General features: G+C 37.5%; 1 protein-coding gene across 4 annotated transcripts in view; it reads left to right on the top strand.

Annotated features, from left to right (window-relative positions):
• ZEB2 (zinc finger E-box binding homeobox 2) overlaps nucleotides 1–22,361 on the top strand; it is a 132,861-nt gene that overhangs the window by 104,240 nt on the left and 6,260 nt on the right. For all 4 annotated transcript variants that reach the window (XM_082630762.1, XM_082630759.1, XM_082630761.1 and 1 more), the window contains 5 exons: nucleotides 8,589–8,777; nucleotides 9,471–9,685; nucleotides 12,304–12,412; nucleotides 13,340–15,312; nucleotides 16,693–16,873. In XM_082630762.1, coding sequence (XP_082486888.1) covers nucleotides 8,589–8,777; nucleotides 9,471–9,685; nucleotides 12,304–12,412; nucleotides 13,340–15,312; nucleotides 16,693–16,873 — 2,667 coding nt within the window. The remainder of the gene's footprint in view (nucleotides 1–8,588; nucleotides 8,778–9,470; nucleotides 9,686–12,303; nucleotides 12,413–13,339; nucleotides 15,313–16,692; nucleotides 16,874–22,361) is intronic.

Genomic DNA, 22,361 nt, shown 5'->3' with positions numbered 1-22,361 from the left:
ATTGTGTAGGCAGTCCTGCTTCTACCTCACAAAAGGTGTTAAGATAATCTCTGAGTATGAGCAGGATGGGAAGGGGTGGGGTCAGGGATTACCCACCTGAAGTACCACATATAAACACCAATTCTGTTCAAGTGTACAGGATCTTTTGGCAGTATCTCGGAAGCAACTGAATCCCAGGTAAAGATCTAGACCTAGATTGAAAATCTTTTTTTGAGCCAGAAACACCGTGATACACAGTATAACTCCCCCAAATTGGTAACAGGAATGATAAGGTTAGCAGGCTAGCAGTCAGTTAAGCCTCTTTAAGCATGAATTTTGTGTGTCATATCATTAGTATAGAAGAAAGTGGAGAAAAGAGTGAGAACGTTTTTGTACCTTTGTTGTCTTCTTGGTTTATAGCTTCCAATTCCTCTTATTGCTCTTATATGGAGTTTAAGTTAAAATTTTTAATACAGCTAGCTTTCTTCTATGGGTAACAGAAGCCATACAAGTTTTATCATAAGGTATTTCTCAGCAAGAGTTGAGTTGGATGTATAGCGTTAATCAATTGTGCAAGATCGGGGCTTCCCTGGTGGTGCAGTGGTTGAGAGTCCGCCTGCCGATGCAGGGGACACGGGTTCATGCCCCTGTCCGGGAAGATCCCACATGCTGCGGAGTGGCTGGGCCTGTGAGCCATGGCTGCTGAGCCTGCGCATCCCCCGCAGCGGGAGAGGCCACAACAGTGAGAGGCCCACATACAGCAAAAAAAAAAAAAAAAAAAAAAATTGTTCAAGATCAGCTTATCAGATAATTCAGTTAGTACCTAAATACTTAACAAGGAGAGAGTCCTGCTTTTATAAAGCATGTCATTTTCTTCTTGTGTATAATATTAGTCACATTTTTATATGTTGGAAGAGTTTTGTCCTCCAGTCAGATCTGTCATGCATATTATCCTTTTAAATTTTTTTAGTTAATTTCATACAATGAGTTTCTAAAAAAAAAAGTATAGAAGGAGATACGTTCTGAGGAGAGAAAGACAGAAGTAGCACTTGGCAGGTTAGACAGGAGGGTCATTTTCAGACTATAATCAGTGTACACCAAGAACAGCCTGTTACTTCCTGGCGAATGAATGCTGCGGTTTTATGAGCTTTGTTCGCAGTTAGGAACAGCTATCTCCACTTCACAGCAAGAGTTCCCACAAGAAATAACTGATATCCCAAGCTTCTTGAGTGTCTCCTTCATTCATTCAGCAAATATTTAATAAGCACTGTTTTCCTTGTGATATTGTCTGTGGTTTCCAGGCACCTCTGAAATATTTTTTCTTAATCTGTGTATATGGGTCCTTCATCAGAAAACTGTGTTGCTTTGAGTTTTTAATTGAAAAGAATACAGATAAAACTCTCTAGGCCTAGCCAGTGAATAAAAAGCAAATTGATTAGGGCAAAGAATTAATTGAAATGGTGCAATTCTGAAACTTCGAAGATTCCCTAGAAAGCACATACTAGCTCATTTTACAGAAGAAGATATTGAGATTAAAAAACATAAGTAGCTGAGTCAAAATGAGTAGTCTAATAATTTTAAACCTGGTCTAATCATTCAATTAGTGAGCATTAGCTGTGTGCCTGACACTGCCCTAGGCACTGGGATACAAAGGTGAATAAGACCCTCCCGTGCCTCTATCAGCTCATGGGCATGTAAACGAAAGATTATAATGTGATGTGATAAATTCAACAATTGAGACATGCAGATGATATTCTGTAGAAGGAGGGTATGAACTCAGGTTGAAATCATCAGAAAGGCTCCCTGACATGGAAGTAATTCTGTGCTGTTTCCCAAAACCACGTTACTGAATACCTTATTTAGCCAGGGGAGACAGAGAATTGAATTCCCAGAGTAGTGATTCTTTAACTGGGCATGTATCAGAATCCCCTAAAGGGCTTGTTAAAACAGATTGCTGATTCCATCCATTTAGGGTGGACCCCAAGAATTTGCATTTTGAACAAGTTCCCAGGTAATACCGATGCTGCTGGCCTGCGGACCACATTTTGAAAACCACTGTCCTAGAGCATCCTTAGGTGTCATATGTCTCTACAGAAAGCATATGAAAGAGCACTGAATTACTGGACAAAAATACCATACTTCATAAACCTCTCTAAAATATAATAAAATAGTCTGAGTCTTTTTGGTAATATACCAATTCCAAAATTTTAGGTTTCACAGGTATATGAAAGATAAACATATTATCTACGGGAATTTTTGTTTTAAAGGCGTGGTCTTTGTACCAATAAATAGCAATCAAAACTGTCTAAGGGTTAGTAGTCTCTAAATCTGATATTCAGAATCCCCTAATAAAAAATCTCACTTTAAAATTAGACTCTGTCCCTGACTGGGCTGCTTCCTGCTGTTTAGGGAGATATTTGATCCTGCACAGTACTACAGATTCCCATCCCTTTGGAACTTTTTCTCCTGAAGCTCTTACACGTTGGGAACTCTCACTGGCATCTGAATATGTGCTCCCAGGAGAAAGCCATGTCAGATCAGGCATGGAGAGACTGGCCCAGAAGCTCTACTAATTCCCAGGAAGAGAAGAAAACTTTGTCACTTTTGACCTGGCTTTACACACACCTCTGTAGCAGTCGGAGGCTCTGCTGGGCTGCCCATGTAGCTGTGTAATGAGAAAAAGATCATCTTCCCTCACGGCTGTTTTTAGATATTTGGTGCCAGTATGTATTTCAGAAGCCTTCTACAGAAAGGCACACGTGCATTTTTAATGATAAAATGCCTATATTACATTAATTAGTCAACTTTAAACAAAGTAGCCATGAGGATTTATATACCTCAACAAATGCTGAATATGAGCTTTCTTTAAACGAAAAATTTTAATACAAATGAATAAATTAAAAATAATTTTCTGTGTTTTCTTACCATCTAAAATGTTGTTGAGAAAGAGACTTTTTCAAAAAGATGATGAATACAGTTACGTAGATTTCAGGTCCCTTTGCCTTGACATTTGAAGTGAGTAAAAGCAGATGATATGATAAATGCATAATTTCAATGTTAGACTGAGGAAGTGTGTGTGTCTCTGTGTGTGACTCTCTGTGTATATATGTATTTATATTACCCTGATATACATGTATCTATATGTCTGTATACTGCAGAATAACAACCATTTTATGTACTTGTCTCTAAATATGAGAATCATAGAAGCAGGAAAACAATTCTCAGTCAATACCTTTGTGTCCTCGTCCCCAAGTACATTCTCTGGTACTAGTAGGCACTCAATAAACAGTTATTAAACAAAGGGATGGATGAATGATTCTACTCAGTTTTTTACATATACTTACTTCAGCTCTTCTAGACCCTCCAAGATATTTTCTTTTCCAAAAGAATTATTTATTCATGTTGATGTTTATTAAAGTGACTTAGCATAATATTCAAATATATTTCTTTAATTTTTAAGTGAATGTTAAAAACATGCTGGGTAATAGACCAGTGTTAATAGAGCACCTGTCTTCCTACATGAACACATGCTTGTAAAAAGTAAAGAAAATAAATGGTGAGGGAATAAAAGTAAAGAGAAGGAAACAGAAAAAGAGAAGCAATAAGTATCAAGGCCTCATCATAATATAACTACTTGTAAAAGTATTAAGAATCTTTGAGAAATACCTAAAACAAGTCAACTATGGGGAGAGCAGCAGTTGACTGATTTGAAGACCAATATAACTCTTTTATTTAGAGGTTTTCTTTAAAGATGTTAACATTGCTTGTTTTTAGGCAATAACTTGAAAAGTCAGTCCATATTGATATTCATCATTATCTATCCAAAAATATCAATAGCTAAGATAGAGATAAGGGTATATATGAAAGTATTATTAATTAGTAAGCATAACCAACATATTTACAAGAAATTTGAGGCTGTTCTGACTTAAGGGACCTAGAAATTTACCCTAGCAATATTAAAATACACTTGACTATGAGGAAACATTTTTAATTAATGAAGTTCTGTTTTTGGGTAGAGGAAAGTTTACCTGACCTTAGGGAAGGTTGAGATATTTGCAAGACACTAGGGTAAATTTTAGGACTAAATGCAAAATCTCTGGAGAAGGTATGGGAAGAAATTATTTGAGGTTTCTTGTGAATTTTTGCTATCGTTTGATCATAAATACCATGCAAATATACTTTGTCAGTGTGTTTTGGCAATTCTTCCAAGGATACCAAGGAGTGAAGAGAAAGACAGGGAAAAAAAAAAAGAAAATAAGGTTTATTTTACATTAGAAAAATGCAGTGAGGAATTTTATAACTTTCTAGCAAATTTTCTACCTCATCTCTGAGTCCACTATACAGTATTACAAAATCTTTGTAAAAACCAAAAATGCAGACTTCCAAATAGAATCCAAACATTATCCTTCCCAACAATTTTGAGAGTAATAAAAATTTAATTCCATCATTTGTTCTAGAATTGTAACAGGGCAATTTGGAGTCTAGGAGATTGAGATACAACATAGCCTAAAGTAGAAAAGGGAATTTTTCTGCTCTCTGGAAGGACGCAGGTGCTGCTTGGCCTCAGGAACAAGTGTAGCTAGAAAAGTACTGTCAGGACTTGCCATTTTATCTCTGCTTTTCTCTGTATATCTGCTCATTTTCTCTCTTCATAAATCTTCTTATTCTACATGGGATTTATCAGTTCTTTCATTCTACATCTTATAGCTGCAGTCACTTGGAAAAAATAAATCTGCCTTGGTGATCTCTTTGGAACCATGTTCTAAAATCATGGGGAAGGGATTGACTGAACTCAGTTGGATTAATTGGCTACCACTGGACCAGTCAACGGTTTGACCTGGAGGATGGAGGGCTAAGATTGCTTCAGTTCAGGTGCAGATTAATCCACTGTAACTAGGGGAGCAGGATCATGCAACAACATGGCAGCTGCCTTGGGTACCATAAGGTTTGGCAACAGGGACAGTGGGGAGCCATCCCAGGCAAAGGAGAATGTCATGGTACTGGGCAGAAAAAACCATATATTGCTAGTACCCTTAGCAACACCAGGGAAAAACACATTATATCCATGATGGTCATACCTAGTTCATAGAAGGCTAGATTCTAGCCCACTTAAGTGACTATAGATATTGAGATATATAACTAGTAGCATATCTATACCACATTAAAAAAATCTTGATAGAGCAAATAAATTTAAGTGATTGGGTTTCTTCATGAAACCCTTTCTGAATACTCATCTGAGCCCTATCAAAACTCTTGCAAGTATTTATGATCACGAATACACAGTTTATCATGTAATTGTTCTACAGTTACTTGAATAGTAGGTCTGAGTTCCTAGCTCAGCTGTAGGTGTCTTGTCTTATGCTTCCTTTTACTAGAAGACTTCTGCACCAAGATCAGTGTTAAGGACATAACTTATTCCACATTCATTCCATAAATGATTCTTGAGTGCCTACTAATTTCTAGGCAATATATTCGATGCTCAGGCCACAAAGATGATCCTTAATGAGAGCACATGATTTGATATCTTTTGTCCCTATCACACTTGACATAGAAATCTAGTATGGCCAGATCTGATCTAGCGAGTGAATTGCTTCTCCAAATACCAATAGTGTATCTAGATGCAATTTAGTTTGCCTATCCAGAAAAATCAGAATTTTCCTCCCTTTTAAGTGGAAAGGTTATTAATGCAAATCCAATTGAATTTGCATTTGATTACATTTCTGATGGAAACATTCATATGCAAATGAAAATTCATGCAAAGATAGCCAGATAATTCAGATACTTGCTGAAATATCAAGATAAAATTAGCATGATATTAAATGTACATCCATCCATATTTACTAGATTACACTCAGGATCTTCAAGTGGGACAGTGTTCTTGAAAAACTTAAATAAATTGTGTCTTAAACATTTGACAATGTTCAAGTAGATCTGGATTTAGAAAGTTGCTATTACCTTACTTTCTGCTGCCACAGTGCTGAAAAAGAAGTCAGTCCCTGGTCAGATCAGTCAGGTTGTTCATAAAAGGTTCATCTTGGACCCACATGTTTTGTCCCCTTTATCTTTTCTTGCGCGTAAAACAAAAGGTGACTTTTGATAGAACTGAAGTCATTTTGATGATCCAAAATGATGAACAAATATTTTGTGCAAGCTGGTAATTCCTTCATACCCCATAGTGACTTAATGGCGCAAGTTAAATGACACCATCACAATCACCACCAGTAAGTATCCTTTGGAAAACATCCATGACAACATGAACAGACCAGAGGGAAAGTGATCCTAATCAATGTCCATATTCTTCAAAGAAAAGACTTAAGCAAAATTTCAAGATATAAAATCTTAATCCACTATTCCACATTCCAAACCTACATTTGAAGGAAGTACAGATCTTGGAATCAGACCATTGCTCTTGTTAAAATTAACAGAAGTTGAAGTGGCAAAAGAGAAAAGCTTGAGATCACAGTATTCAGAGAGTTAGCACTTAGTTTAATAGTCTACAAAGTGTAATGCTCCCCAGCTTTATTTTATTTGATCCAATGTATTCATTCATATTTTCAAATCTTTTTAGAATTCCCGTGCTTCCTGGTGTGGTGAATGTCCCTTACCATCCATCAAATTCAAAAAGCCTGAACCTAAGGGAGGGTCTTAGCCTTTCCCTCCTTGGCTCACCCAATCTTTCTCCAAATCTAGCAATCTTACTTTTTAAGTATCTCTCAAATCCAGCCACTTCTTATAGTCTCCATCATCAACTCTTTAACTTTTATCTTTCACCTAATCAATGGCAAGAGACTCCTAACTGGTTTCCCAGAATCTACTTTTCTCTTCCTGCATTCCCTAGCATACTGTAGCCAGAGTTGTCATATTAAAATGCAGGTAATCTATAATTTCATCCAACCATCCTCTCTGCTTAATACCCTTCAATGGCTTCCTGTTTCTCTTAGAAGAAAACTCAAATCCTTAACAGGGCTAGCACACGCTGCAGGGTCTAGTCCCTACCTTCCTCTTCACACTTGCATCATGCTGCTCCCCTTTCTCTCCACACTCTAGCAATGTCCTTTCAGATCCCGAAATGCTCCATTTTCTTTCTAGTCACCACTGCTGTACCCCAGCTTCTAAAGTTAGTTAACTTCGTGCTTCTCAGTTAAGGCTTTCCTGATCTTCCACACTCCATCAGGTCCCCGTCAGGTCCCCCTGTTACTTCTGCAATACAACCGTACAACTTTCTTTCATAACACTTATTTGAGTTTGTCATATTATATCTACTTTTTGAGACAATATCCGTTGTATTGATCATTCTCATGGCTTCCTAAAGAATGAGGCTGGATCTGTTTTTTGCTTATCAAAACAAGGCATGATGCCTATCTCATACCAGGCATTCAGTAAATACTTGTTGATTAACGGAAGGTTCCACTTTCTGTTCTTCTCATAACAGTTCATAACAGTGAAAGCCCAAAATAAAAATTGACTGGCTTGCTTGAACATCACCCTGCCACAAATTGCCAGGGAGAATTAGGATGGCAAGTACTATAATATCTTTTATGACAGAGAAGGTGAGATGAAGAATATAGTGGAATCAAGGTTAACTGTTCTCAAAAACTATGAAAGTAGGGCCCCAACATTAATTGTACTAGCAAAAGACTTTTCTTCACTTACTTCTGGTAGACAATAATGTGGCAGCCACTTTCCCAACACTGTCTTATGCATAAGTTTCTACTTAGGATGTTTAAAGCCACAACTTATTTCAGAAACATAGCTATAGTGGTTTCTAATATACAATCTTGGGACAAGAGTTGCTAAAGTTGATTTACAACTATCATTCATGTCATGGGAATAGAGTCATAATTACAAAAGTTAAAAATCATATCGAAATCACACTGCAGCATAGCCAGTTTCTTAACTCCGTCTGTTACTTTTTTATTTCTATCAGTGTGAGCTTTATTTTATTTTCAGCAGCTTTAAAATACTGAGCTAAACATTGAAATTTTAAGGAAAGATAAACTCCCACATTCCCTGATTTTTTAACAAAGTCCCATTATTATCTCTCTAGGAATATCCATCCTTTCTCATCTCCCTCGGACTGGGTAGTCCTGGTGGTCTGTGATGTTCAGAGACTGGAGGGTTAAAAGCGTATATTTAGCAACAGGATGTATACGTGGTTAGGAACATTAAGTGTAGTGGACTATAAAACATTAATTATACCTTTCTTAAAAGAAAAGGAAGTTTTATATAGACTACTGAAGTAGCTCTGAGTTCATGTTATCTCTCATGTTTATGGATCTGAGAATATAGTTCTGTTTTTTTTTAAATTTTCCCTGAAAAACATTAAAAAATTTCTTTGATTCTTTGTGAGGCATGCAGACTAGTATTCCAAGAAGAGGAAAATAAAATATGCTTATTTAACTTAAAGCAAAGTGTCCTCTTTTTTTGCATATATTATGAGAATAAGCATTCAATCAATAACTGGTCATCTGCAACACTTCCTACAAATAAACTAGGTATTTGTAATCTTTTTGCAAGTCTATGTGTCTTACTAACAATGATGCAGGCAGACCGAGGCTCCTAGGAAGAAGGCCCTGAAAAGACATTTCTTCTCCTTTTTACCATTTCAGTTAAGAATGCAAATTGCACATCAGACTTTGAGGAATACTTTGCCAAAAGAAAACTGGAGGAACGCGATGGCCATGCAGTCAGCATCGAAGAGTACCTTCAGCGCAGTGACACAGCCATCATTTACCCAGAAGCCCCTGAGGAGCTGTCTCGCCTTGGCACGCCAGAGGCCAATGGGCAGGAAGAAAATGGTGAGGCTGTAATTCATTTTTAGCCACGACGCTGACCTCTGCAGCTGTTACAATTACAAATGCACTACATGCCTGGGTGTTTACCTTAAAATTTGAAGAACAGCTGCAGAGGCATGGAATTTCATGAGCAAAGATTAGAACTGTAATTTTAGGGTATTGTGAAATTTTTTTTGTCAGCAAATTTGTGTCATCTGTACATCCAATAAAGAACCAGAACAATTAGAGCCTATTTCTAAGAGATAAAAATATCTACATTGATTCCTATCTTTCCAAAATATTTCACTTTTGAGGAAAACAAAAAAGTTTAGAGATATTGACCCTAACCTTTGTTCTTCTTTACCGACACCTGAAAAGCTCCATCACCCCATGACTCCCTGAGTCATATGTGACTAAAGGTTTACTACGAACTGTCAGTCACCTAAAGAGAATCTCCTCATTTATCAGCTGTTTAAATTTCCCCCCAAATGCTCCAGTAATTAATTAATTTTCCAGCGCAGTGTGAGCTGATTTCGACAAGTCTGCCCTGGGTGTGCAAGGGGACTGGTGTGCGTGGAGGCCGCGTGCGCCTGTGGCACTCTCGTGGAGCAGATTGCAGTGATTCCTGTCATACCATCCCGGGCAGTCAGCCCATTAGCTGCCATTGATTTACTGACCTTTTGGCCTGCTTCTCTCCCTCTCGTCTCTCGGCTACAGACCTGCCACCTGGAACTCCAGATGCTTTTGCCCAACTGCTGACCTGCCCCTACTGCGACCGGGGCTACAAGCGCTTGACATCACTGAAGGAGCACATCAAGTACCGCCACGAGAAGAATGAAGAGAACTTTTCCTGCCCTCTGTGTAGCTACACGTTTGCCTACCGCACCCAGCTCGAGCGGCATATGGTGACGCACAAGCCAGGGACAGATCAGGTGGGGGGTTGGTTTTAAGTGATTTCTTTCTATAATAACCCCTTAGAGAAACGATATTGCTTTGATTGGCAATCATTATTAATTTTTCATGGCATTTTGAAGATGCAGATCTTTTAATGGTAATAGCTTTAATTGAGGTCTAAATGATTTTTTGATGGTCTCTTCTAATATGATTTAATAGTCTTATGTTCACGATCGAATGAGTGTGTTAATTTCTAATTTAGAAATTTTATTTGCACTTTAGTTTCATTTTTATGTTCCACAAAAAGTGACTGAAATTGTAGCATTTTAATTATACATTATTAAACATCTCAGCAATTTTAATTCCATTTTTCACCTAGTTTTGCTTAGATTTTTTTTCATATGAGATCTAAGTCATAGTAAAAGAAGTGTGCATTGTTTTCATCTGTCACATAACGTCTTCAATTTACTTAGACTATTTTTACAAGCTGCTCCTAGTTTATGAAATTTCATTAAGTGTTTTAAAGAAAATCAAAAAAGCCTCTAATATATATGCATATCTATATAAAATAAACTGGATTAATACTAAAATGTTGGATATGCAATAAAAATGATCCCTTTCTGATATGCATGTTTGTTACTAAATGTTAAAATTGCTCTGCCTCTTTTGGCTTACTTGTGTTAAAAATAAAAACTCTTTGTCTTAAACAGCATAGCATCTTAAATCCTTAAAATGATTGAATAGGATTGATTCATAGCGTCCCTTAAATGTTTTAGCAAAACTGCTCTTTCTGTCCTCCTGGGAGAATTGACTGCAGGTTGATATTATGAGGTGTTCATATGGTAACAGAAATGGTGTGCCTTAAGTCCCAATAACTGGCCCAACAGATCTGGAATCACCCGTAAACCTTGACACCATATCTGTTTTTAAAATTATCGAACAGGATATTGTCTAAAATGCTCATGTTTCTTTCTTATGGGCTTTATTTTCTTCGAATGAGGGAAATGAGAATAAGCAAACATGATCCAGCAATGGCGATGATACTATATTATGGAATTTTACTATTTTAAGAAAACAGCTCATGTAAATCATTTCATTTATATCTGATTGAACTTGTCACCTGAATGTTTTTCCAAGTTCAGTTATAAAAACTATGCTTGCATAGTTATACTTATGTAACAGTTTCTCTCCCCTTGCTTATATGCACAAAAACTCTAGGAAAAAAAACCAAGCCTAGATATTTATCTAGCATAACTGCTTTAAATTTCACATGCAGAAGTGTGATTGTGTTGGCGCATTATGAATGGTAGCTTTGGTGTTAAAAAGTCCCCTCATTTGCTCATGGCATTTACAATTAGTAAATTAAAATGATTGTATCATATTAACAGTGGCACAACTAAAGTTTATAGTAGTCCTCTGAGGACTGTGGGGGGAGACAAAGCAGCTGTTGCTGTTTGTTTATGCAACTCAGCAACATATGAGCGCTGGTCCCTCAATGGCGCTCGGCGGGCTGGGCTCTGCTTGATCTTTGAAGGTTGCTGCTGTTTGAACAAACCTCCCTGTGTCCCATGTAACACCATCTGTCTCACTAGGAATGTGGGAAGATTCAGCACACCCTAGCAGTTGTCATACCGTTTCTGTGCTGTCTTTTTGCAAAAGGCTTTTGTGTCATTGCTGCTTGAAAAAGGCTGGCCTCCTACCTTGAGCATCCAGAGTGGATGACTGTATTTCTTTCTTTTCTTTTTTCTTTTTTTTTTTTTCAGAATTCTAAGTCACAGTGCTTTTGTTCCCTTGTTCAAAAAGGTCAGCTGTGTTTGATTATATCTTTGCTGCTTTTAACTTGTCTTTTCAGCAAACTTTTTGTCTTTTTCATCCCTACTCCCTAGCACACTACTAAAAAGGAAAATGACAAGTCGGTGAAGTCTTTCCTACTGGCCTGTGATAAAACTGCTCAAGCAGCTCTAACCCAAGATGTTGTCTGTTACATTTGATAATGAATCAGATCTTACATGCAACATCTCAGGAAAAACAGAGTTTATATTTGCTACTAGCACAGTGAATTGGGGTATTTAAACATGCTTATCATGTAATGAAATAGTTATAGTCAAGGATTTTTAAATTTATGTGTGTGGGGCTTTTTTTCCTTCTTTAAAATTGGTATTGCTTCATTATAAGATATACTTTTACCTCAATACAGAAAATATGATCAAATGAGTTATTTGTGTGGGGAGTTTTTTTGGTAGACTATTTAGGATTTTGAGGATAATATTAATTTTTTTCCTTGACAAAACAGTTGCATTCCAATAGGGAATCTTCAGATTTTAGAATTTGCAGTAAACACAGAGAACCACAAACATCTTTGCAATGATGCTTTCTCGTCTGTAACGACTCAAAGAAACATTCTGGAAAAGAGACTACAGAGATAATCCTAAAGCAAGTGTTGGATGCGCATGTGAAGGCACTTTTTTTTTTATTTGTTCCAATTTTATTGCCAACATTATCACTTTTATTGCAACTCTGAAAGACTGGGCAAATAAATAAACATGCACTCAAACCTTTTGGCCTGTCTGAAAATAGAGGCCTTTTAAAAATATTTGTAACAAATTTCCTTTGTTCCTCCTGCACAAAACTGATGTCAGTCTTCCTCCTTTTATAGCACCAAATGCTGACCCAAGGAGCAGGTAATCGCAAGTTCAAATGCACAGAGTGCGGCAAGGCCTTCAAATATAAACACCATCTGAAAGAACACCTGCGAATTCACAGTGGTGAGTAACAGAGGGGCTGGTGCTTACATTTGCATTTTGTTTCATTAGGGGCACTGTTAAAGATTGTGTCAAATCTACACAATCCTGTATGTAGTTTTTTGGATCCACCCATTTATGTCATAAGCTATGTGCACCTGCTTTGTCATCATGAGACTTATGGTACCACCAGTAGCGCTACTAATAAGAAGAGGAGTGCTTATACTTCTTGAACATTGCAAATGCTTTGACTTACTGTGAAATCTAGAGGCTCCTTTTTGTCCTTTTAAAAACTCTTCTACAGATTAAATGTTTTGACCTGAAGAAACTCAGCTGGCAAATTCTGAAGGATATTCATTTTTGATACCCAACCTTGAAAGAAGAATGTGGGAGAATTTTGGAAAAGAGCTTTTGTATGATAAGTGTTCCTTGATTCCTGAGAGCTGTATGTTACAGAACAACAACCTACCACTGAGATTTCTTCTTTATAACTATTTTGATAGCTCTGCCAAGCATTTTATTACCAAATTGGATGCTATTCAAAGGACTAGTTGGATTGGTAGAGTCAATGGAATCTTCACAGAGTTGATTAAAGCCATGGCTACACTTCCCTTTGAATACTGTGACATCTTTATTGTGCTATTGACCACACATTAATCTGACACTCTGTTTAAATAGGAGGCCGCCGATGGCAAGACCAGATTTGGGATCTTGGCTGAAAAAGGCACAGATAGCCCTCACCTTCCACTGCTAACATCTTGAATTATGTCCTTCCAGGGTAGATAAAGCCCTGAAACAGTGATAGCCACATAATTCTAATCTAACCACCAAGAACGTAGAGGTGCCCCATTGTGTTCCTTTCCTTTGGTTGCACAGATTCTTGCCTTGGTAGACAACTGCAATAGTTACCCAATCAAAAAAATGTAACGTCAATTTTAATTGTCATTTTAGGTGAAAAACCGTACGAGTGCCCCAACTGCAAGAAACGTTTCTCCCACTCTGGTTCCTACAGTTCACACATCAGCAGCAAGAAATGTATTGGCTTAATCTCTGTAAATGGCCGGATGAGAAACAATATCAAGACGGGTTCTTCCCCTAATTCTGTTTCTTCTTCTCCTACTAATTCAGCCATTACCCAGTTAAGAAACAAATTGGAGAATGGAAAACCACTTAGTATGTCTGAACCAACAGGCTTACTTAAAATTAAAACAGAGCCACTAGACTTCAATGACTATAATAAAGTTCTTATGGCCACACACGGGTTTAGTGGCACTAGTCCCTTTATGAATGGTGCCCTTGGAGCCACCAGCCCTTTAGGAGTTCATCCGTCTGCTCAGAGCCCAATGCAGCACTTAGGTGTAGGGATGGAAGCCCCTTTACTTGGATTTCACACAATGAATAGTAATTTAAGCGAGGTACAAAAGGTTCTACAGATTGTGGACAACACAGTTTCCAGGCAAAAAATGGACTGCAAGGCTGAAGAAATTTCCAAGTTGAAAGGTTATCACATGAAGGATCCATGCTCTCAACCTGAGGAACAAGGAGTTACTTCTCCTAATATTCCACCCGTAGGTCTTCCAGTAGTGAGTCATAATGGTGCCACTAAAAGTATTATCGACTACACGTTAGAAAAAGTCAATGAAGCCAAAGCTTGCCTCCAGAGCTTGACTACTGACTCAAGGAGACAGATCAGTAACATAAAGAAAGAGAAGCTACGTACTTTAATAGATTTGGTCACTGATGACAAAATGATTGAGAACCACAACATATCCACTCCATTCTCCTGCCAGTTCTGTAAAGAAAGTTTTCCTGGCCCCATTCCTTTGCATCAGCATGAACGTTACCTTTGTAAGATGAATGAAGAGATCAAGGCAGTCCTACAACCCCATGAAAACATAGTCCCCAACAAAGCCGGAGTTTTTGTTGATAATAAAGCCCTCCTCTTGTCATCTGTACTTTCTGAGAAAGGAATGACAAGCCCCATTAACCCATACAAGGACCACATGTCTGTACTTAAAGCATATTATGCTATGAACATGGAGCCCAACTCTGATGAACTGCTGAAAATTTCTATTGCTGTGGGCCTTCCTCAGGAATTTGTGAAGGAATGGTTTGAGCAACGAAAAGTCTACCAGTACTCAAATTCCAGGTCACCATCACTGGAAAGGAACTCCAAGCCGTTAGCCCCCAACAGTAATCCTCCCACAAAAGACTCTTTATTACCCAGGTCTCCCGTAAAACCTATGGACTCCATAACGTCGCCATCTATAGCAGAACTCCACAACAGTGTTACGAATTGTGATCCTCCTCTCAGGCTAACAAAACCTTCCCATTTTACCAACATTAAACCAGTTGAAAAATTGGACCACTCAAGGAGTAATACTCCTTCTCCCTTAAATCTTTCCTCCACATCTTCTAAAAACTCCCACAGTAGTTCTTACACTCCAAACAGCTTCTCTTCTGAGGAGCTCCAGGCTGAGCCTTTGGACTTGTCATTACCAAAACAGATGAAAGAACCCAAAAGTATTATAGCCACAAAGAACAAAACAAAAGTTGGCAGCATAAATTTAGACCATAACAGTGTTTCTTCGTCATCTGAAAACTCAGATGAGCCTCTGAACTTGACGTTTATCAAGAAGGAGTTTTCAAATTCAAATAATCTGGACAACAAAAGCGCTAACCCAGTGTTCGGCATGAACCCATTTAGTGCCAAACCTCTATACACAGCTCTTCCTCCACAAAGTGCATTTCCTCCTGCCACTTTCATGCCACCAGTCCAGACTAGTATCCCTGGGCTACGACCATACCCAGGACTGGATCAGATGAGCTTTCTACCACATATGGCCTATACTTACCCAACTGGAGCAGCTACTTTTGCTGATATGCAGCAAAGGAGAAAGTACCAGCGAAAACCAGGATTCCAGGTAATGAGACATATCTTTTTGCTTGAAAGAGAGGAGGTGAAAATTATATCGTTTATGTGTATGTAGGAAAAAAATCTTAGTGAAAAAATCTAGTGCCGTGTTCTCAGCAGAAATAGAAGAGTGGGTTTGAACTTGAATCTAAAACTGAGTGAGCTACACAAATAAACGGAGAAACAGTGGAACACTGTGCTACGTAAGCACTTTTGCCTTAAGAAAGATAAAGAACTTAATATTTATTTTTGAGATTTATTTGGATTGATCCATCTGCTTTCAGAATTATACATTGATATGAATATTTGGTAGGATTTACATAGATGCTAAAAGTTAACATTTATGACAGTCACATACTTTTAGAGACGCTCACAATTTGCAATAATGCATGTATAAATTTGATGTTCACTTCATTTTATAGTTTATTTGGAGGAGCATTTTTAAAATATTTTGTACATTCCACATGATTTCCTTTGTAGGTTTCAAGCTAGTAAATAATTTATGGTTTTTCAAATACAAAAGTAGGTATGTTCTAACATCATGGAGTATAATCCCTGTTTGCAAAATAGGAGCGTAAGTAGCGGTGCACCTCTGTAACAGCTGTTCCGGTATTCCAATTTACAGTACATCTGCCCTCGTTGTAAATGTATTTAAGCCTATTTAATCTCCTCTAGTATTAATTAGTGCAAACGTAGTCTAAGAAAACCGAACTGTGGGCTAGCAAATGGAAATGTATGTTATCATGCAAGTTTGCACTCCTTTGGATCAAGACAAAATAAATATCAAGAAATTTAATAATTTACTGATCCACATTCATTATTGCTCAGTGCTGAAGGCTGTTTTAACATAGATAGAACATTGATAAAAAAGTGTTATTAATATTCCCTATTTCAAATTAGAAAATTAAATATAAAAATATAGCTTGAGGCCTTTAGTTGGTAGACATACATTTAAATAGATTGCATAATAATAACATTTTGTACCTAAATATAAAATTCAATTAAAATGGGGTTTCCACAGCTACGGATCATTCCTAAAGTTAAGCACACTGGAAAATACACAAATTCTGATGTTTAATTCTCACTCACAGATATTTCCTGATAGGAGGAAAATTCAGGAATTTGGGGGAGTTTATGTTTTTCTCACCTTCAGAGTTGACCATTTTCTATCCCTGAAAAACAGCAAGCTCTACCACCTAGGGCAGCGAAGGTTTATATCTTTGTTGAAATGTGAAACCTCATATATTGTTTGTGGAAAGTAATAGTTTTTAAAAACTAGATCGATTCGTCGCGAGCACCTCTGAGGTTCTCCAAATGTCAGCCGATGCGAAGTTGTTTGGTACAAACACAAAGAGAAGCAACTGTGTTGAACTATGTGATTATATCACAGGGAGAATTGCTTGATGGAGCACAAGACTACATGTCAGGCCTAGATGACATGACAGACTCCGACTCCTGTCTGTCTCGAAAGAAGATCAAGAAGACAGAGAGTGGCATGTATGCATGTGACTTATGTGACAAGACATTCCAGAAAAGCAGTTCCCTTCTGCGACATAAATATGAACACACAGGTATGAGTGACTTTGACTAGCTAGTTAGAGCTTCCCGGCCTGCTGTACATTTCATAATATTTAATGAGTACACTTGTGCAACATAAGATGTAACATATGCTGATACCTTCAACAAGGAAGAAATAATGCTTTTGCCTAGCTCAGTAGGACTTTTTCGTTGCCTGTTTATTGGATCATTCATGTGTTTATCAGTGTGCTTGTCTTATATTTTTTGAGTTAGTCTTACACCAAATTCACAAATCATGTCAAAGATATATTTAAATGACCAGCGCAATGAAATGACATGACACAAGCCAGCTATTGAAAATATCTTCAAATTCTTAAGCTGTGATGAACCTGTATATGGAAAAGTTTAACAATAAAAAATTCAGTCAATGCTGTATTCGTTTCATCATCAAAACATCAAGGAAGCCACGATTTGGGGGTGGTTCTGTTTGGTTTTCATAAATTGGCCATGTTTTGAATAAACTAAAAGTGTTAGGACTGTGAAAGAAAAGGCATAAAGTGGATAATAGGCCAAATGAGCTACTGAAATTACTAATATTTGGAAGACTAAAATACAACTTTCTAAATTTAAATAGTTTCTTTCCAATTCATGCATTCCTCATTAGGAAGCATTGACAAGATAGCAGCCTGATTCTTCCCCATAAGGAGAGAAGTAATGGGTTAATTATTCAAAAGAAAGCTGAAGTGCCATAAGGTGAAGCAATATTAGTTCCCACAATCCAAGATCTGATCTGCAACTGCGTGCTGGAGCTACGCCTGTGTTCCCTCCCTCCCCCTCCTTCCACCCTTAACCGCAGAGTAACTCGGCTTCATCCCTGTTCTTAACCCATCTCCAGCTTTTCTCCAGTAGAAATTTGGCATGCTGTACTGGCCCTAAGTGGGAAAAGAAAGAATGTAGGATCACAACCAAAATACTGATGGGCGGAAATTATAGGAAAATTCTCATTTTAACCAAGATGTCTAGTATCAAACATTTTAATATAGGGACTTCCCTGGCGGTCCAGTGATTAAGACTCCGCCCTTCCAATGCAGGGGGCGTGGGTTCGATCCCTGGTCAGGGCACTAGGATTCCACATACCTCGCAGCACAGCCAAAAAATAAAATAAAATGAGCCTTGAAAAAATGTTTTTAATATAGAGGAAAAAATTAACCTAACATTAATGCTCTTTGGGGAAAAGTAATGAAGAGGCAAAAAGAACAAGAAAAGAGAAGAAAAGGGAATGTGAATACCTCCTGTCACAGTTTGACTGTCTAAATACGTAGCACCCTTTTTAGTGACTGAAAACCATCCTTGGGAAGCCTTTGTACTGACCACTGTCCCTTATTCCTCACTGGGCATGTGAGAGAGGCAGTACAGTGACCACAGTCACCTGAGGGTCAGGGAAAGTTGGGTGAGTCCTACAACGTTAAGTGTTAAGGGTATTTGTGAAAGGAACAAGGTTGATTAATAACAGTGCTCTTATTCCAACCAACCCAGTCTTCTTTTTCTTCAATTGTCTGATACTAATTGCTATGATTTCAAAAGTTCAACTAATGATACTTTAAAAGCAACCTAATTTGAATAGCAAATCCCAATAGTTTTTACACTTGTATGATAAAATTCAATGTTTGAAACGTCACAATTTTCTTACTTTTGTCTTTTTTTTTTAATTTATTTGTTTTTATTTTTGGCTGCGTTGGGTCTTTGTTGCCGTGCGCAGGCTTTCTCTGGTTGCGGCAAGCGGGGACTACTCTTCGTTGCGGTGCGCAGGCTTCTCATTGCGGTGTCTTCGCCTGTCGTGGAGCACGGGCTCTAGGCACGTAGGCTTCAGTAGTTGTGGCTCGCGGGCTCTAAAGTGCAGGCTCAGTAGTTGTGGCACACACGCTTAGTTGCTCTGTGGCATGTGGGATCCTCCCGGACTAGGGCTCGAACCTGCGTCCCCTGCCTTGGCAGGTGGATTCTTAACCACTCTGCCACCAGGGAACCCCCTGACATTTGTCTTGTATGATAGATATCAATAGATGTTTTCTTTATTACCAAGTCCTATTTATGTGTTATAGATTAAAGATATTTTCATAACTAAATTTACTTTAGTATCTTAATCAACCTCAAATATATTTTGTATTCATTATTCAACTACAATAGGCACATCATTGAAGGCATCTTTCCCTCTCTGATTGGTTTTATTATATGACCATATGCAAACTCTACCATTTACTACATGGTGAGTGTAAAACTTTTATTTTAGTGAGGGCTGTCATACATATTGACATCCAGTCAGTATCTTTATTTTTTATAAATTAGTCCATAAACTTCAAGGTGTATAGATAGTTAAGAGACCCCAAAGTTGACAATCAATTTGAAAAATATACTGTACTAAAAAAAGATAAAATATTCTGGTCCTTTAAGATGTGAGAAGATCAGCTGCCTAGAAACATTGCCTAGCAACAAGATGCTAACCATCCAATGGTTTCTCTAAACATGTGATTAATTATCCTCCTGTTGGCTTCCCAGCTTGTCAAGTTTCCAGTGTGTTAACTTTTTGGTCTCCTGACCAAATATCTCATGACATTACTACTGTCAGTTATTAGGTTCCATCAAAGTGAAGTTCTTCATGAATTTTATATCAGTACGATATATGTGGAAATTTAGTTCATTTTCCTTCCCTAATTGGGCCCCACAAGCCTTTTTATTTGTTTATATTAAGCATTAGTAATACTTTGAGAATGTGTTAATATGAAAATTATAAGTGAGAACAATCTTTGGGTTGATTGATTCTAAGGCTGGGAAATGAAGTTGAATGGTCATTTGATTATGTGTTGATTACGAATGTGTCATTGATAAAGTGTGTTTGTTACATCTGTCTACAATTTAACATATAGAATAGTTTAAATTCAGAAGGAAATTATGAGCTACTTATTCTCGAGATCCTGTGCTCTTTTACCTCGGTCTGTTTAATTTATTTCCTAGGCAGACACCAAAGATATAATGCTTAATTCTCCTTACCAATAGCTCATTGATTGCTTGCTTTTCCTGGGAACTGGGACTGGGACAGAGGAAGGAAACACTACATAAATGTTGATTTCAATAGGATTAATTGTCACAAACAAGGACTGTGAAATGAAAAATCTGAAACTCCTGTTAGGCACTGTAAAGCACTCACTTATATTCCACTAAACTTTAAATCTGACATTTATTGAGTACTTTCTCTATTGAGACATTGCAGTAGGTGCTCTTAAACCCACTTTATTTAGAAAAGTAATAAAAATGTTTCTACTTTTGAGTGAAGTCAGAGTTTCAAATAAATTACCAGCCAATTTTGTTTCTCAGTTACGTGGTAATATTTTTCATACCACAAACCTTTCATTTATTAACTTCAGTTATCATTCTAGCTGTCAGGTGAATCATGAATCTTGATATTAGAGAAAAAATCTTACCCTGAAAACGTTTTGACTCACTCAGTATCAGTTTGGATGTTTTTTTCTGAATCTTGTTCATGTGGAAATTTAATTCCAGGACATCTTGATTTGAATCAGGTAAACCGATCAAACAAGTTAAAAAGAGATACATGACCAAGTAAGTTCCTACTTAAATTGAATTTATTAAATGCTTACCAGTGAAATTTCTGGAGATGAGTAGAATATTTAGTGCAAGGTATAGGTCAACACTCCTGCTCGCCAATTCTGTCCTTTGTATGACATAATAGCTGAACATTTTATTCTTTTAGGTTGTCAGTTCATAGTGTAGAATTAATGTATTTCAATATAAGCATATTATTTATTATCAAAGGAATTCCCTGAAAATCAATTTCCAGTAGCCATCAAATATCTGTATCTTAGACTGCAGGTCAGTGGGCATCCCCCAGGCATTTCTAACAGGCCTTGAACTTGTCCTTGAGAATGCTCCTTCTCTCTCGGGACGCTGCTCTGTGTTTTGTTCCTTTGGAAAAGAGAAAGCCACATCAACTGTGATGTTCATTCAAAATTATTCACACGCTGATCCACGTAGTTACCTAACTGATAGAGATTTTTGTGCTCTCGAGCTGCTGAGACATTTAGGGAGGTGGTAGGACAGTTCTGCCCACGTGTGCTGTAGCAACTAAAGAACCAGGAAAGTTTTTATCTGCAATTTCTCTTCTCTCCATTCAGATTCATTTCATCCATGTACTCTGCTCCTGATACATGCATCTTGCTTACGACTTGGGAAATTATTGAACATGTATTCATAAATACAAATAAAAATATGAAACATTCATCGAGTGCTTACTATGTGCAATCCTTGTGCTAAACACTTTACCTACATTGCCTCCCTTACTCCTTATGCCCAGTCTACAAGTTAGGTCCCCAAATAATTTCCCTTTTACTGACAAAGATCCTGATCCCTGGAGAGGTTAACATGCCTGAGACTGCACAGCTGGTCATAAAAGATGGGTTTGAACCCAGGCAATCACTCTAGAACCCATCTTCCCTATCTAGCACTGCACCACCCTGCCTCTGTGAATGAACTGCCACTGTCAGAAACATCTTATCCTAGCTCCTGATAACATTTTTTTAAAGGTCCAAGTACACACAAGAGAGAACAAATTCCTATACAGCGACTTGAGATTTTTCTGGAAGGCAAAACCTGTCTTTTTCCCAAATGCACTTCTGCTTCCTTTTAAATTAGCTTCCCACCCGGTGGTCTTGTGAAATGGAAAAGCACACTATATTTCCAAACTCTTGGCACTTTATCGAAATTTTCTTCTCTGTTATCTAGTTTACTTCATTTAAAACAACTTTTCCAAAAGTTAAGGAGTGGTTCTTGTGTGGTTTGAATTACACTTTTTTTCTTCAGACTATAAACTGCCTTGAAGCAGATTACTTGAATCTCTTTATTCACAATAGCAATGAGTAGCCACCAACAGCTACCTTTCTGATTTTTCCTCTTACAGGTAAATCACTTCTTCCTACTCTAATGTTGTGCTTTACCATGTCTTATCACTTAATTTATATTGGACGTTACAGTAAGATAAAGATCATTGATGAAATAACATATAGCATCCTATAGCATTTTCTAAATAGTAGCATGCCCCAGAGGCATTCAATAGCATTATTAAAGATATTTGATTACTAACTGAGATTATGTATCACCATATAACTGAATACCTGAGGCGTGTAGAATCATTTCCTAATCTTAATCTCACTTAGCAAATGAAAATGATGTTGAATCTACTAATGCTGGTTTTCAATTTGCTGAAATTCAGGTTTGTATTAGGACATATAAGCACATAGCTTCATGTATGTTATGATGAGACATACTGCTCTCCATGACACATTTCTGACTTTAATTCTGGAGCATCAGTCTGATCAAATTTTTTTTTTTTTTGTAGTTCTATTTTGGAAATAAACTTTTAAGTATGGCAGCTATGGAAGGTGTTGAAGGCATTCCAGTGCTATTTGTGGCCTGGAATCAACCAGATGTGTTTAGGCTTGGCACCAGTTTCAAGTTCCAAACACTGGTTAG

Source organism: Mesoplodon mirus (genome assembly GCF_964341445.2).
Source record: "Mesoplodon mirus genome assembly, chromosome: 8".
Classification (NCBI taxonomy): domain Eukaryota; kingdom Metazoa; phylum Chordata; class Mammalia; order Artiodactyla; family Ziphiidae; genus Mesoplodon; species Mesoplodon mirus.
The sequence above is the reverse complement of the archived record's forward strand: the minus strand, read 5'-3'. Positions and strand labels throughout refer to the sequence as shown.